This window comes from Panthera tigris, chromosome B2 (genome assembly GCF_018350195.1).
Source record: "Panthera tigris isolate Pti1 chromosome B2, P.tigris_Pti1_mat1.1, whole genome shotgun sequence".
In the NCBI taxonomy this organism is placed as follows: Eukaryota; Metazoa; Chordata; class Mammalia; order Carnivora; family Felidae; genus Panthera; species Panthera tigris.
The window spans coordinates 62,631,534-62,646,265 of NC_056664.1; the positions used below are offsets into that span (position 1 = coordinate 62,631,534).

Sequence of the window (14,732 nt, forward strand, 5' to 3'; positions counted from 1 at the left end):
TGGTTGGTCACTTAATTCTCTCACTCTCAGCCTGTCCTTTGCCTTGCATCCTACTTCAACTCTTCAACCTACATTCCCCAGACAACCTAAGCACTGATGGATAATAATCATATCAGTTGTAAAGATCTATTCAACAAAAACACAAATTGACAATTTCATCTTTGTCCTTTGACGTATTTATCTATCACCAACTTATTTTCAGTCATATCCCTATTTATTCACCTTCATGGCCTATCAGAAACGTTTGCCACTTTTGTCAATTTCATGCCCCCATGGCCTACTCAATTCTCAGCAGATGACCAGAACTTACACTTCAGAGCGAACTGAGACAGTCATATACAAATGACAAATTCCTGCCCATACTCATCACTAAGAAATTACTATCTGAGTCCATATCCTTGCTTCTTCCCTCACAGTCATTCTACCTAAAGCATCCTGTCTTGGATGTTCATAATACCATGTCCTCTGGAACTGGACATTGTCTCCTCATTCATCCTTTCTGATATTTTTCAACTTCTCCTCCTCTATTCCATCTCATCATCCCTGAAGTCTCTCTTAATCTATTAAAACAAACAAACAAACAAACAAACAAACAAACAAACAGCAAAACAAAAATTTCTTTGACCCTGCATGTCTTTAGTTTCTGCCTAGTCTCAGTCCCTAATACAAATTTCCATGAAGACTAATAAGTCACTAGATATATATTCCTTTTTACCCATGCGATTAGATCTCTCTTCATCAACATTTTTTTTTTCAGTCCTCTTCTCTGTACCTTCTTTACCTTCTTTCAGATAACTTTCCTGAGATCCAGTCTCTGTGCTCCTCTCACTCTCTGTCATCTCACTTCCTTACATATATATTCATCTGTCTTGGAAACCTCCACCTGAATTTCCCAGAGATATCTCAGGTCAACTCATCATTTCTTACAATTCTCTCTAATCTTCATATGTATTTTTATCTCAGTTTGGTGATACCAAAATTCACCAAATGACTCAGTAACTAGAGGGCCATTCTAGAATCTTTTGTCTTCTTCAAAAACACTTTAGATCCAATCAGAAATCTCATTTCATCCGAATTTCTTTCTTTATTTCACACCCTCATGACCACTGTTTAGTTCAGGCTTTTACCATCACTCCTGGATTACTTTAAAGGTCCTTCTGAATACCCCTCTCATCTGATTTCTATGCCCTGGTTTCAAATCCAGGCTCTATATAAGACACAACTGTTACAATTTAAGTTACGGACAATAAATCAGATCATAACTTCTACTTCCTCATTCAAAAATTTTCATTGGTGCTCTTACTTTCCAGAACATTTTGTGATCTGACTCCTAACTCTATAATCTCGTTTCCTCCATCTCTCCAAACTCTTACCCCTATAATTTAAAATACAAAACAATAACAATGTTTTAAATTTTTTTAAACACATACCCATATAGTTTAAGATAATCTACTTTGTGCATTTTGTTCCTCTGCCTAGAACAACTTCCCTTGATGCACACACACCAGATAAATTCTTCTTTAACTTTGAAATGCAGCTCTGATATTGCTTTTCCAAAGCCCATCTTTTGACTACCACTGCACAATGATCTCCTCCAGGTAGAGGTAATTCTTCCTCTGGGCTATTCCAGTATTCTATGCCTATTCTTCCTATTACTCCATCACATTCTTTAGTTGACCCTGCTAAAAACTCAGAAAAATTTATCTTTTTATTATGGTACCCATGGGTGATTTATGAAGAGATATACTATATTGGACATATTATTTTACCATGAAATAAAAGCATTTTGAAGCCAGGAGTAAAAAAAAAAATTGCAAATTCTGACAGAATGTATCTGGAATCCTTAGTAAGGACAGAATACTATAATATTCAAAAGAAAAAAAAATCACCTAATGCACAGGAAGAGGAAAAAAATAATTTTCTAAAATTACACAGAGGAAAAGCATAAGATCACAGTTTTTCTTAGAATACACATAAAATACTTAGCATAGTGCCTGGAATGCAATTATATGTTCTTAAAAGTGAACTGCTATTGTCATTAACATTACTATTATTAAATAACTAGACACGTATGAATTAAAAGTTCTAAGTCATAGGTACTTGCGGTCTTGGCCCTAAGAATTACACATTCTACCAAAACTATCTTGAGTTTTATAAGGAAAAAAAAAGGTATTTAAGAGTGATTTATTATATTAGTAAATGTAATAAATAATAACTACCTTTTGCTATTTCATAAGTAACTAATTTATAATGGTCCTTTCCCTAATGGAAATCAATATATCACCAAGAAATTCTATTGAAAAGACTTAACGATTTCTTCTTGCTAAAAGTTCCTTTGTCGCCACATATTAAAACAGATGAATCAAATGATTAACACAGCAAAATGCAAGCCAACTCTTTTCTCATAGAGTTATAAACTTTAAGATAGTTGATAAGAGCTGCCTCACTTACCTTCAGGGGCATCTGCATCACATCTCTTTGGCACAGGGAGGGCTGAGTTGTTTTTATGGTCATCATAAGTTATATTGCTCTGAAAGATGAAAATACAATTAAAATATAAATATTACATTAATACATACATTTGGACTAAAAAGTAATCACATTATGAATTTTAACTCTGTTTTCTATTAAACTACATCTAGCTAATATTCTAAAAGGTAATTTTTATGCAAAATTACAATTAGAAGAGAAAGATTTATGGTAAATGTAACAGTAGGGCTTTTTTTTTTTTTTAATTAATTTTTTTATTTTGAGACAGAAGGGCAGAGAGAGAAGGAGAGAGAGAAACCCACGGAGCCTGACATGGGGCTCAGTCCCACGACCTGTGAGATCATGACCTGGGCCCAAATCATGAGTCAGACACTTAACTGAGTGAGCCACCCAGGTGCCTCTAACATTTGGACCTTTTTGCAACAATCTTTAGGTCCTGGTTGAACAACAGAGTGTTTCCCAGAGAAACAGCCTACTTATTGTTCCACTGTAAAACAAGAATTATCTTTTGTCCATGCAAATGCATGACCTCACTTCATTTATTCATACAAGAAACTTTAACAGGCATGACCTAGTGAACTAGGTGGAGGGGATAAGGCAAGAAGAGAATAAAAACATACAAGAAGTAGAAAATATGATTCAAGTGATCTTCCAGTACTATGTTTCCCAAACTCAGGTTACTCATGTACCTCTATTACAGTTTGTGCTTATATTTGTTCCACCTACATTATTACTTAATATTTGTCAGTGAACTAATTTTTCAACCATCGGTAATATTATGTATGGTACTGATGGAAGGCTGGATGTACTTGTTAAATTTTTGTTCTTAATTACATGTTAAATGAAGTAAAGAAAGAAGGAACTACATGATAAAAAAAAAGGAGTGATCTGGGTAGATTAGTAACCAAAGACTCCATTAAGAGCAAGGCTTGAAATAGAACCTGAAACACAGATTTGATTTGCATTATTAAGTAGAGCAAAGTATTTTAGGAAAAAGAAACAAACCACACAAAGGTTAAATCAGATATGGTCAAAATATTTTAATAGGTCAAAAAATCCAAACTAGCTGTCCAGTTACAACTAGGAACTGCAGCTGGCTTTTTGAAAGATCAATATCAAGAAAGAGTATAACAGGTAAGAGGATACCCATTATGTTAAAAGGAAGCTCAGACACCCACAAATAAAATATTTTTAAAGCCTCTTCTGTGGGATTCACAGGACTGATGACAAACTTTGCTCATCAAAATTTTGGAGGAAGTCATATTAATAAAATTACTTGAAATATTTATTTTAGAGAAAATATTATGAGTTTCAATAGAGTGCTGAGATAAAGCTCAGCACCTTGGTACCAGGGGATCCATTAAGGAACTATTATAATAGAATTCAGAGTGTTATTAAAAAACTTGTAAGAAACAAATATAAATAAGTTCAAAAATAGAATGAAAATCCTATTTTAGCAATATTAAACTTAATCTGATGAGCTATTACCTTATTGGAGTCTTCACAAATTAAAAACTGTTTTTAAATATCACTATCTTTAAAATGTCACGATAATGGGGACACCTGGCTGGCTCAGTCCGTTAAGTGTCTGACTTCTGCTCAGGTCATGATCTTGTGGTTCATGGGTTTGAGCCCCGTGCCAGGCTTTGTGCTGACAGCTCATAGCCTAAAGCCTGGAGCCTGCTTTGGATTCTGTGTCTCCCTCTCTCTCTCTGCCCCTCCCCAGCTCACTCTCTCTCTCCCTCTCAAAAATAAATACTAAAAAAAAATTTTAAATAAAAAAAAATGTCAAGATAATGAAGTTTAAAATTTTACACTTACCTCTATTAAGTAATTTTGGCTTCCATACATAACATATTGGGGAGCAAGACTATAAATCATGTAACTAGTGTGAAGGACAATAAGCAGAAGTATCATGCAGAGAAATAAGAGTGCCTGGGGCCTCGTTCTACCTCTTCTAATTTTATATAGCTGCAAAGAAAAAAGACAGTAACAATATTTCAGCAATATGTTTTATTTGTACAGCACTAAGTCCTGCTCATATGTTAAAGGTAATGACACAGTTCAATCAACCATTTCTTTCTTCCAAAATAAATATTAAGAATTCTTAATCAATCATTTTGGGGCACCTGGGTGGCTCAGTTGGTTGGGCATCTGACTTTGGCTCAGGTCATGATCTATCTCACAGTTTGTGGGTTCGAGCCCCATGTTGGGCTCTGTGCTGACAGCATGGAGCCTGGAGCCTGCTTTGGATTCTGTCTCCCTCTCTCTCTGCCCCTCCCCAACTTGCGCACATGCGCGTGTGCTCTCTCTCAAAAATAAACGTTAAAAAAAATTTTTTTTAAAGAATTCTTAATCATTTCAAATGATTATGAGAATGACAAAGACAATTCTTTCCCTGCAAATCTTTTAGGTGTAGATTTATGTTTCCTTTAGTCATAGCAAAGCATCTATATTCAAAGGATCCTATAAATGATCCATGAAAAACTCAAGACCTAGAGAATATATTAGTATTCAGCTGGTTTGTTTCCAGACAAATCTTCTAAACTTATTATGTAATAGCATCTGCTAGAAGCTTATAGAGCTAAGAAATATTATGAACTACCACTAATTCTATCCAAAGATTAAAGGAATGAGTTTAAACTGTAGGTATTAGTAATATATTTGTGGTTTTATATACTACTGTATAAGAACAGACATGTCACATGTTTATAAATACTCATTTCTATGAAATACTCATGACATCCTCCTACCATACTGTTATAAATTCTAGTTTAAAATAATTTATAATAATCTGATTGTAAATACTTTCATATATATCTATAATAGAGAGAAACTAAAACATGTGGTATCAAATACAATGAGCCACAGGACTTTCTTCATTTCAGTGTCAGAGAACATTTTTATTTTAGCAACTAAGATATGACTTCCCTGTTTTATTAATAGATTTTAGGACAACATAGAGTAAATTAACTCCAATTCTGGATGAGATGAAAACATGAACACCTAAAAATTGACATTTCCCAGTTTCCCTTACATCTCATCATAGCTAGCAGTGATAAAATATTAAACATCAAAAGGAAAGAAGTGTGCTGGGGATTTGTGGGAGTGCTGCTTTATTGATAGAAATGTTTTTCTAATGGAACTTGAACAGGATAAACGGAGCTGCAGCAGCCATATTATGATCATGCAGGAGAAGCCAAGAGAATTACAGAGATGTCGGACTTGACACTTTTGAGCTACAAAGCAATGCTAGATTTTTGAAATTTTCCACAGCAAGAAATCTTTCATTAGTTCAAACCACTATTTAACTGGGTTTTCTTTTACTCACAGCAGGACGTAGTTTCTATCTGAATCACCTTCATCTTAAAATTCTTAATTTACCTCAAAATGAGTGTAAGAAGAAAATAACTTTTTCCAATCATATAGTAATCTTTAACTTCTAGTAGGAAGAGCTGTCTTTTGAGCTATAGTGTATCCATCTGTACTTCAATACTTCCATGCAGCCAAACACTATGGAAAAAATACAAGGATCTCTGTGCCTTGGCATTGTTGACATTTTGGGCTGGATAAGTCTTTGTTGTGTGAGGCTACCCCGTGCAACACAGAGTGTTTAGCAGACTCCCCAAGCCTCTACCCACACTACACACCAGTAGCACACACTAGTTTTACCAACTGAAAATATCTCCAGACATAGCCAAATGTACCCAGGGGACAAACCTGCCCATTTACAAACCACTGCTCTAGACAAAAAGCATTTTTATGTTACCATGAAGTGAGAAAGCAAATATTTCCATCACTTTTAATATCAAGATATTTACTTTTATATTATAAATCTAGGTTAATTTGTAGTAATGGAAATTACATACAAAATGAAAAAAATCAAAATATTGTTATACTTACTCTAACCCAAAAGAACCATATGCCAATATTTCGAATTCCTGCCATTGAAGTAAAAATAAAGTACATAATAATAATTGTTATAAGAATATAATCAAGAGGAAACACCTGAAAAAAAGATAAAATTAAATTTAATACACAAACAACAGGAGTTCTGGAAGTCATATAAAGTTAACTGAAACTTCATTCATATTTGACAAATGTTTAAAATATCAACTCTGATTTAGATCAGGCTACTATGATAATACAAAAAAAATAATAATAATCCTCCAAAAAACAATTACTAGATTGTTACTAAATTGTTTAGTGCCACTATCCTAAGAAAAATCCTGTAACAAATTAAACAAAAATTACATTTATGTATGGAATAAAAGACTTCATTAGTTCAAAAATAGGAATTCATTGGAAAAGTTCATCTTAGGTATTATAATGTATCCCAAATCAAATTACGTATAAGAGTTCAGTAATATGTCACTATAATAATCTTGAAAGTACTATTATCGATGTAGAAGTCATATGTAAATGAGCCAAATCAGCAGAAGCCCAAGCATATATTGCCAAGTATCAATAGTCTGTTAACATACTAGTTTGACAGAGTGTGAGAATGTTTGCTAGAGAAGAAAATGACTGATTTTTTTTTCCTTTTACTCACTGTTTGTAGAACAGGCAAAAGCATATTCAGTGGATTACTCAGGTTTGCTCCAAAAATTATAAAACCAGAATCTATTCCAGCTGAATGAAGAGCTTTATCCAAACTAAAACAACAAATAATTATAAAGAGTGAATTTATACATTATACTAGCACATTTTTAATTAACTTCACAGGATGTGTGCTGTACAGAATATGTGTACTATACTCACTTTGACAGGAAGAGAGAAATTACAAACAGCAATGCAACTAAGATGAAAAATATTCCCCAAATGATCTAAAAGCACAAAAAAAATCATTAAAATATAATTTTAAAAGGTGATATTAAAAGCACAAAACCATTATGCTCAATATGAGTTGCAAGCATACGACAATGATCCAAATAAAATGATCCATGATATATTTTAATTCAGCATATAATCCGAGGCATTCATCATCTAAATTTTCATTATGAGGCTATTTGACTCAAAACACATACACAAAAGAGACAAAGTATTTAAAAGTCTTTATTAGTAAGTAAACAAAGGAGACTCTGCTAAGTCACATAAAAGGTTTATGTTCAGTTAGACTGAAATATAAACTTTAAAGATAAATGAAAAGTACATTAAGACTTACTACATACACAGACAAACCAAAACCATGAAACTCATCAGGTTATATAAACCTTTTGTCAAAAAGGGAACTTGGAACATTTTCCCCACAGATTTTTTATTCAGACATACACACACACACACACACACACGCACACACACACATACACAAATTCACAGTTTTTGCTTATATGTTGTGTGGTAACTAACTAACTAACTAACTAACTAACTAACTAACTAACTATGGCCCAGAACAGCACTGAAGACATTGTCATGTTAAGATTTCTGGTGAAGAAATGTATTAAGCACTGTAATTAGTAGAATACATTTCCTTACTGTATGAACTTTATATTAGAGATGGTAGAAAACAAGCAAAAAATTTTTGGAACTGGGTCTCTTAAGAATAAAAACGCCTGAAATCTATGTCAGTAATAATGTAGGTTCTTTTTTTCCCTGACATCTTCCCTAAGTTCCAGCGACAAGTAGGCTGAAGAGTCCACAACGTCAGAACAAAAAAAGATTCCAATTAAGCAGAGTTCAGTGTTTTTACCTTCTCTTTTGACTGGAGTTGATAGGAATAGATGGATAATATAATGAATGTGATGGTGTTTTCCACCTTACTTCACATTTTAGAATTCTGACAGGATAAATGAAGTAAAACAGCATCCTACCCCACATATAAAGATGAGTTTTGGAATAAATTTTAAGCTGTGTTCCTGGGAATTCTTCAGTTCTGAGAGAGTGCCTTTGGAACTCATTGGGAAAGAAAGTTGGCAAGAGAAGACCAAAAAGGCTATAGTCATTGCTTGAAATAGAAAACAATGCATGTACCTGGAATTTCACATAAGAATTCATTTATTTAAAAAAGGTCTCACTGCTAAAGAGGTTCGAAGTGACTCCTTTATAGTAACAAAAGTTCGTTATAGTAGAAGCTATAAAGGAGCTTACACAGTCTTTTTCTACTAGATTTGAGCACCTTTATTTGATAACTAGGTGAGGACCATATGATTACACTGAGGATCAAAAAGTGAAACCTATTACTTCCTAATAGACTGTTAATAAGAAATAGCTTGTAGAATGAGGGAGTATAACTACCAGATACCAAGTAGTAGTAAAAAGAACATGACACAGAAATAGCAAAAGTTAAAATTCCCTTTCCTTGATGTCGATTTTGGGGAAGAAAAAAAAAAAAAGGAAAAAAGTCCTTGACTATTTTCCCAATCTGTTGGGATATATGACCCAGAGTTCAACTGTTTAATCATAGCTACTTAATAGAATATATTATAAATGTGAAAAGGTAAATTTTATAAAAACCTCAAAACAACATACATTTAAATGAGAACTTAAATTAGTACTTGAACTAAGTGGAAACCATGACTTAAGAACTAAAACTAATAATGAAAACAATGTCTCACTAAAGACTATCAAGGGAGAGAAATTATAAAAAAGAAGTGAATTGAAATTCTAGAGTTGACACTGATAAGAAAATTTCATTACAAGGGTTAAACAGCAGATTTGGGCAGGAAAGAAGAAAATATCATCAAACTTAAAGCAACTGAGATGACCAAGTCTGAGGAACAGAATGAAAAAATAATGAAATAAACTGAACAGAGACTTAGACACATGTGACACCTTGAAACAGCAATATAAGCTCAATAGGATTCCCAGAAAAAGAGGAGGGAAAGGGGCAGAAAGAAAACTTCAAGAAATAATAGGCAAAAAAACAATCTAAATTCGATGAAAAATAACCTATGCATCCAAGAAACTCAACAAAGTCTAAGAGGAATAAATTCAAAGACATCCATACCTAGACATGCATAAATGGAGGGGAGGGCAAATCAAAGAGATCTTGAAAGCAATAAGAAGGAAGAGACTCATGTAAAGCAGATTCTCAGCAAGATTAACAACTCATTTCCTATCAGAAGCCATGAAGGCTAGAAGACAGTAGGAAAACAATTTAGATAAACCTAGTAGTTTCTTATAGTTGAGTTTTAAGAGTATTTTATGTATTTTGGATTGAAGCCTATTTTTTAAGTTTTTTTTTTTTAACTTTATTTATTTTGAGAGAGAGAGAGAGAGAGCGCAAACAGGGTAGGGGCAGAGAGAGAGGGATAGGGAGAATCCCAAGCAGACTCGGTGCGGGCAGTGCAGAGCCTGATGGGGGACTTGAATTCATGGAACCCTGAGATCATGTGACTTTTTTTTTTTTTTAGTAGGCTTCACATGCAGCGCAGAGCCCAACACAGGACTTGAACTCACAACCCTGAGATCAAGACCTGAGCTGAGTCAGATGCTTAACCGACTGAGCCACCCAAGCACCACTGTGACCTGTCCTTTTACTTCCTTAACAGTGTCCTTCACAGAGCAGTACTTTTTAATTTTAATAAAGTACAAGTTATCCATTTATTTCTTTCATGGATCACGCTTTGGTGATGTATTTAAAAACTTACTACCATACCTCAGGTCACCTAGATTTTCTCTGTTACTTTCTAGAAGGTTTATAGTTTTTTTTGTTTTGTTTTGTTTTGTGTTTTAATACAACGGGTCTATAATTCACTTTAAGTTTTGTGAAAGGTCTAAAGTCTATGTCTATATTCACTTTTTTTGTGTAGATGTCAAATTCTTTCAGCACTATTTGTTGATAAGAGTATCCTTTCTCCAAGGAGTTATCTTTCCTCCCTTGTCAAAGATCAGTTAACCTCATTATGGGTCTATTTCAGGGCTCTCTATTCTGTCGTACTGGTCTATGTGTCTCCTCTTCCACCAATACCATGCTGCCTTGATTACTGTAGCATTAGAGTAAGTCTTGAGGTTGGGTGGTGTCAGTCCTCTGACTTTGTTCTTAGGTATTGTGGCTATTCTGGGTCTTTTTTCCCCCTCCCACATATGTTTTATAATCAATTTGTGAATATCCACAAAATAACTTGGGATTTTTATTGTAATTGCATTAAATTTATAGGTCAAGTTGGGAAAAATTGACCTCTTAAAACAATGTTGTTTTAGAGACATAAATATATAGAACAGAAACCAAGTTTTTCCTGTGTATTAATCAGATATGAATCATGTAATGTTCATTAAACCACATTAAAGAGGTGAAACGTTATAATCTACAAAGAATACCAAGTAAGACATTACTTTTTTCAGAGTAAAAATACTATCAATGTTACTAACTTGACGTGTGATGTTATCTAAAGCAATGATGGATCAACTGTCCAGAAAATTTTCCATTACCTACAAAGAAAATTTATGTTCCTCTATCTCATTAATAGCATACCATTCCCCCAAATCTCTTCCCTTTCCCTTTTACTAACTTTAAAACCCTGTGTTCTTTTCTTTCATTTAAATCAGTGGTTCTAAATTGGATATATTCTACCCCCCTTCAAAAGGACATTTGACAATGTTTACAGAAAGTCTGTCATGATTTGAGTTGGGCAGGGGTGTTACAGCAAGCAGGTAAGAATGCTGCTAAATACCCTAAAATGCACAGGACAGTAGTCACCCTCCCCAACAAAGAATTATTGGGCCCCAAATGTCAACTGTGCTGAGACTGATAAAGTCTGATTTAAATTGAACCCTGAATGGTCTTAGAAAGCAGCATGAATAAGCTATCACTTTAGCAAAAATAAACTTTCAATCACTCTCTTAAAATCATTTGTGTTTTGAGATGCTAATTAGCCTACCATAAATCTCTTATCCTAGAATTTAATACTGTCTGACAATGTGAAACAAAACCTCCAAACAGTATAGAAAGAAATAATTTAGGATCAGTTTTGTTTTTTTTTTAGGACACACCTCTTATCAAGTTTCATAGGTGAATTTCCTATATCCATAAAATAGCTTTTGTGTATACAGAAATATAACCCAAAAAAGTAGAAAGTTACCACACCTAGAGACTCAAATAATAGTTACAAATGTAAGATAAAAATAATTTCTATTGTATCTTATTATTTTTGTTACCTTAAATAAAATACCATGTACTGCTTCCTTTTTTGCCTTTTTCTAGCTTTCTTACTCTTTAATAACAATGAGGATAGGAAACAGAAGCATGTGGTCCCTTTATAACTACCTAGAATCTTGTTAACCAAAGAGTGGTCATGGACCATCAGTGTCAACTGGGAGCTTGCTGGAGCTTACACACCCTTGGGACTTACCAAAGGTGGTCTGGATCTGAATTTGTATTTCAACAAGAGTCCCAAGTAATTCTTATGTTACAATTGAGAAACTGTGCCTTAGAAAAGTCATTTAGAATATCAGATGACTACCATAAAAAGATACCACTTCAACCCAGGTTAACAAGCGTTTGAAAAGATAATTCTGGAATGGAGAACTGGGTTTTAATTTAACCCAAACTGAACATTCCTCTCTCTAGAAACCCATCTGACATTATGTGTCCAGTATTACATAGCTAATGGCCATGGGTCCCAGGTCCCCTAACTCTAAGTGGCAAATCAATTAGTCTTCAAGACTTTCCTCAGAGGTAGAAGGTTAATACATAATTTTCATTATCAAATCTTGATAGGACATTGTAAGTTACAGTTCTAGGAAAAGAATTAAGTTTCTTTACATGTTGCAAGTGTTGTACATAAAGTTTTTTAAAAAGTTAGAAGATCAATAATATTCAGCTCTGGCTACAAATTATTGTATTTTAAATTACAAAGAATCTCATAGTGATTTGTTAGGGTAGTACTAGCTAATGGTATTTGGTCATTGTTCTATACTATTCTTATAGAAGAGACTTTCATAAAGATTGACATTAAAAATGAGAGTGGTAAGGATAATGCCAAAATCAGGGTGGGGGGGAGGGGGAAGTAGGGGAGGTCTAGTAGAATTTAAGATTTTAAAGCCTTATTTTGCCATAATTTCAGATATATGAGAAAACTGCAAAAACTGCACAAAGAATTTTGGTATACCTTCCAACTAAATTGTCCAAATGTTAACATTTACCTTGCTTTATCATTCTCTAGGTGGCTGAACTGTTTTTGAGAATAAGCTGCAGAAAAATACTTTAATACCTATCCTCCAAAAGCAAATTCTTTCACATAATCACACTTCAATTATCAAAATCAAGAAATTAATATTGATATAACACTATTATATAGAGGCTATTATATAATCTATAGACTTAATTCAAATTTTAATTGTTCCACTTAAGTCCTTTAGAGAACAAAGTTGTGTTGTTTTTTTTCTGGTCCAAAATGCAATTCAGCATTATACTTTGCTTTTATCTGTTTAGTACCCTTTAATCTGGAACAGTTCCTAAATCACTTTTACCGTCATGACCTTTATATTTTGAAGAGTCCAGGACAGTTATTTGCGTTGTCCTTCAATGTGGGCTACCTATTTCTTTACAATTATTTATATTCAGTTCATGTATTTTTGGCAGAAATGACAGGCACAATCGTATCTATTACCCCATTACTGATAAGCTTAACTTGGATCACATGGTTAAGGTGGTTTAAGCCATGTCTCTTCACTGTACAATTACTACTATCCCCTTTGTAATTAGTAAGTCTTGTGTAGAAATAGTGAGATTATGCAAATATCCTGTTATCCCCAAATTTTCACCTTCTAATTTTAGTATTCATTTATTTCTCTTGCAAGAAACAGTACTGTATGTGATGTTTGCCAAATACTGATTTTCTAATTCTGACATTTATTCTACATTTATTAGAATGCCACTGTAGGGTAGAGCTTTCCTTTCTCCATTTACTTATTTCCATCATTATACTCATATATTTTGATACTTAAATGGTCCCAGGTTTAGGAAGCAAGAGCCCCTTCAAGCACATTCCCTTATCATACTCTAGCTATACTTCTTCTCTAACATAAGCAGGTGTGGGCTTATATACTTTCCCAGCACCAGCCTCAGCATCAACCATTTCTCCAATCAGCCCGGTTTCCTTTCATTGAAGTTAGTGTTTTATCTATTAGTTGAAACATACACATAGAAATTATTGATCTAGTTTTCCTCTCATTGTTTTCTGATTTTATGTTTACTTTTTTCCTTGTGCTTTCTGTTGGTTTACTTTGCTCCTTTGCTAGCCTTGCATGCTTGGAATTTAGAGTATATTTTTATCCTTTCTTTTTTATTGATAAATGTGTTTAAGGCTTTGAATTTCCTGATCCTTATTTCATGATCACCATCTTACATGTATCTCATAGGTTCTAATATGATATTTCCATTGTTAATTTTAAGAATTTTGAAGTTTGTTTTTATTTCTCCTTTCCTTTCACCCAAGAGTTGCTGAATACAAGGTTAATTTCCAAGTGAAAAGTGTCCTACTTTATTGATTTTATTATAATTTCTAGTTTTAATGCTGCATTGCAATCAGGGAAGAGGTGTTTGTAATATATCTACTCTGTAGAATTTATTGAAGTTTCTTCATGACATAATATATGATCAATTTTAGTGAATGTTCCATGTGTACTTGGAAAGTATAGACTCTATATTGGGATTTAAAGTCCCAAAGTTATGATATGCCTTATTGACTTAGGTCTTCTATATTCTTACTCAATTTTGTGCATCCGAAATGTCTTACCCTGAGTATGGTGCTATGTTATTCTCCTACTATTAACATATTTCAATCTACATCTCCTTGAATATCTCATACTTCTTGCTTCATAAAGGTGGTTGTGTGTTCTTTGGTACGTAACTATTTCATCTTCATCATAACTTACAAATTTTCTTAATAAGTATATTAGTTTTCTATTGCTACAGTGACAAACTACTACAAATGTAGTGGCTTAAAACAACATCTACTTCTTATTCTGTGGGTCAGAAGTCTGGGCACAGCACAGCTCAGATGGTTCTTTGCTTAAGGTGGCACAAAGCCAAACTACCAAGTTGTCAGCAGGGCTGTATTCCCTCCGGGAGGCTCTGGGGAAGAATCCCTTCATGCTCTTTCAGAGTGTTGATAGAATTCAGATCCTTGAGGTTGTAGGGCTCAATACAGGGTTGTAGTCTTTGATGGCTATCAGCCTCTCAGTTCCTTAAGCTGCTTGCATTCCTCTTCATACTGCCCTCTCCATCTTCAAATTAGTAATGGCAAGCCAATCCTTTACCACATTTTCACTATCCCTGACTTACTCTCTATACCACATAC

The 14,732-nt window shown here is 33.8% G+C and overlaps 1 protein-coding gene across 1 annotated transcript in view; it reads right to left on the bottom strand.

Moving 5' to 3' along the window:
• The window catches only part of LMBRD1 (LMBR1 domain containing 1), a 112,884-nt gene that overhangs the window by 25,712 nt on the left and 72,440 nt on the right, over nt 1-14,732 (bottom strand). The window contains exons 10-14 of the mRNA XM_042986622.1: nt 7,252-7,316; nt 7,043-7,145; nt 6,394-6,498; nt 4,312-4,461; nt 2,452-2,530 (exon numbers count right to left, since the gene is read on the bottom strand). Coding sequence (XP_042842556.1) covers nt 2,452-2,530; nt 4,312-4,461; nt 6,394-6,498; nt 7,043-7,145; nt 7,252-7,316 — 502 coding nt within the window. The remainder of the gene's footprint in view (nt 1-2,451; nt 2,531-4,311; nt 4,462-6,393; nt 6,499-7,042; nt 7,146-7,251; nt 7,317-14,732) is intronic.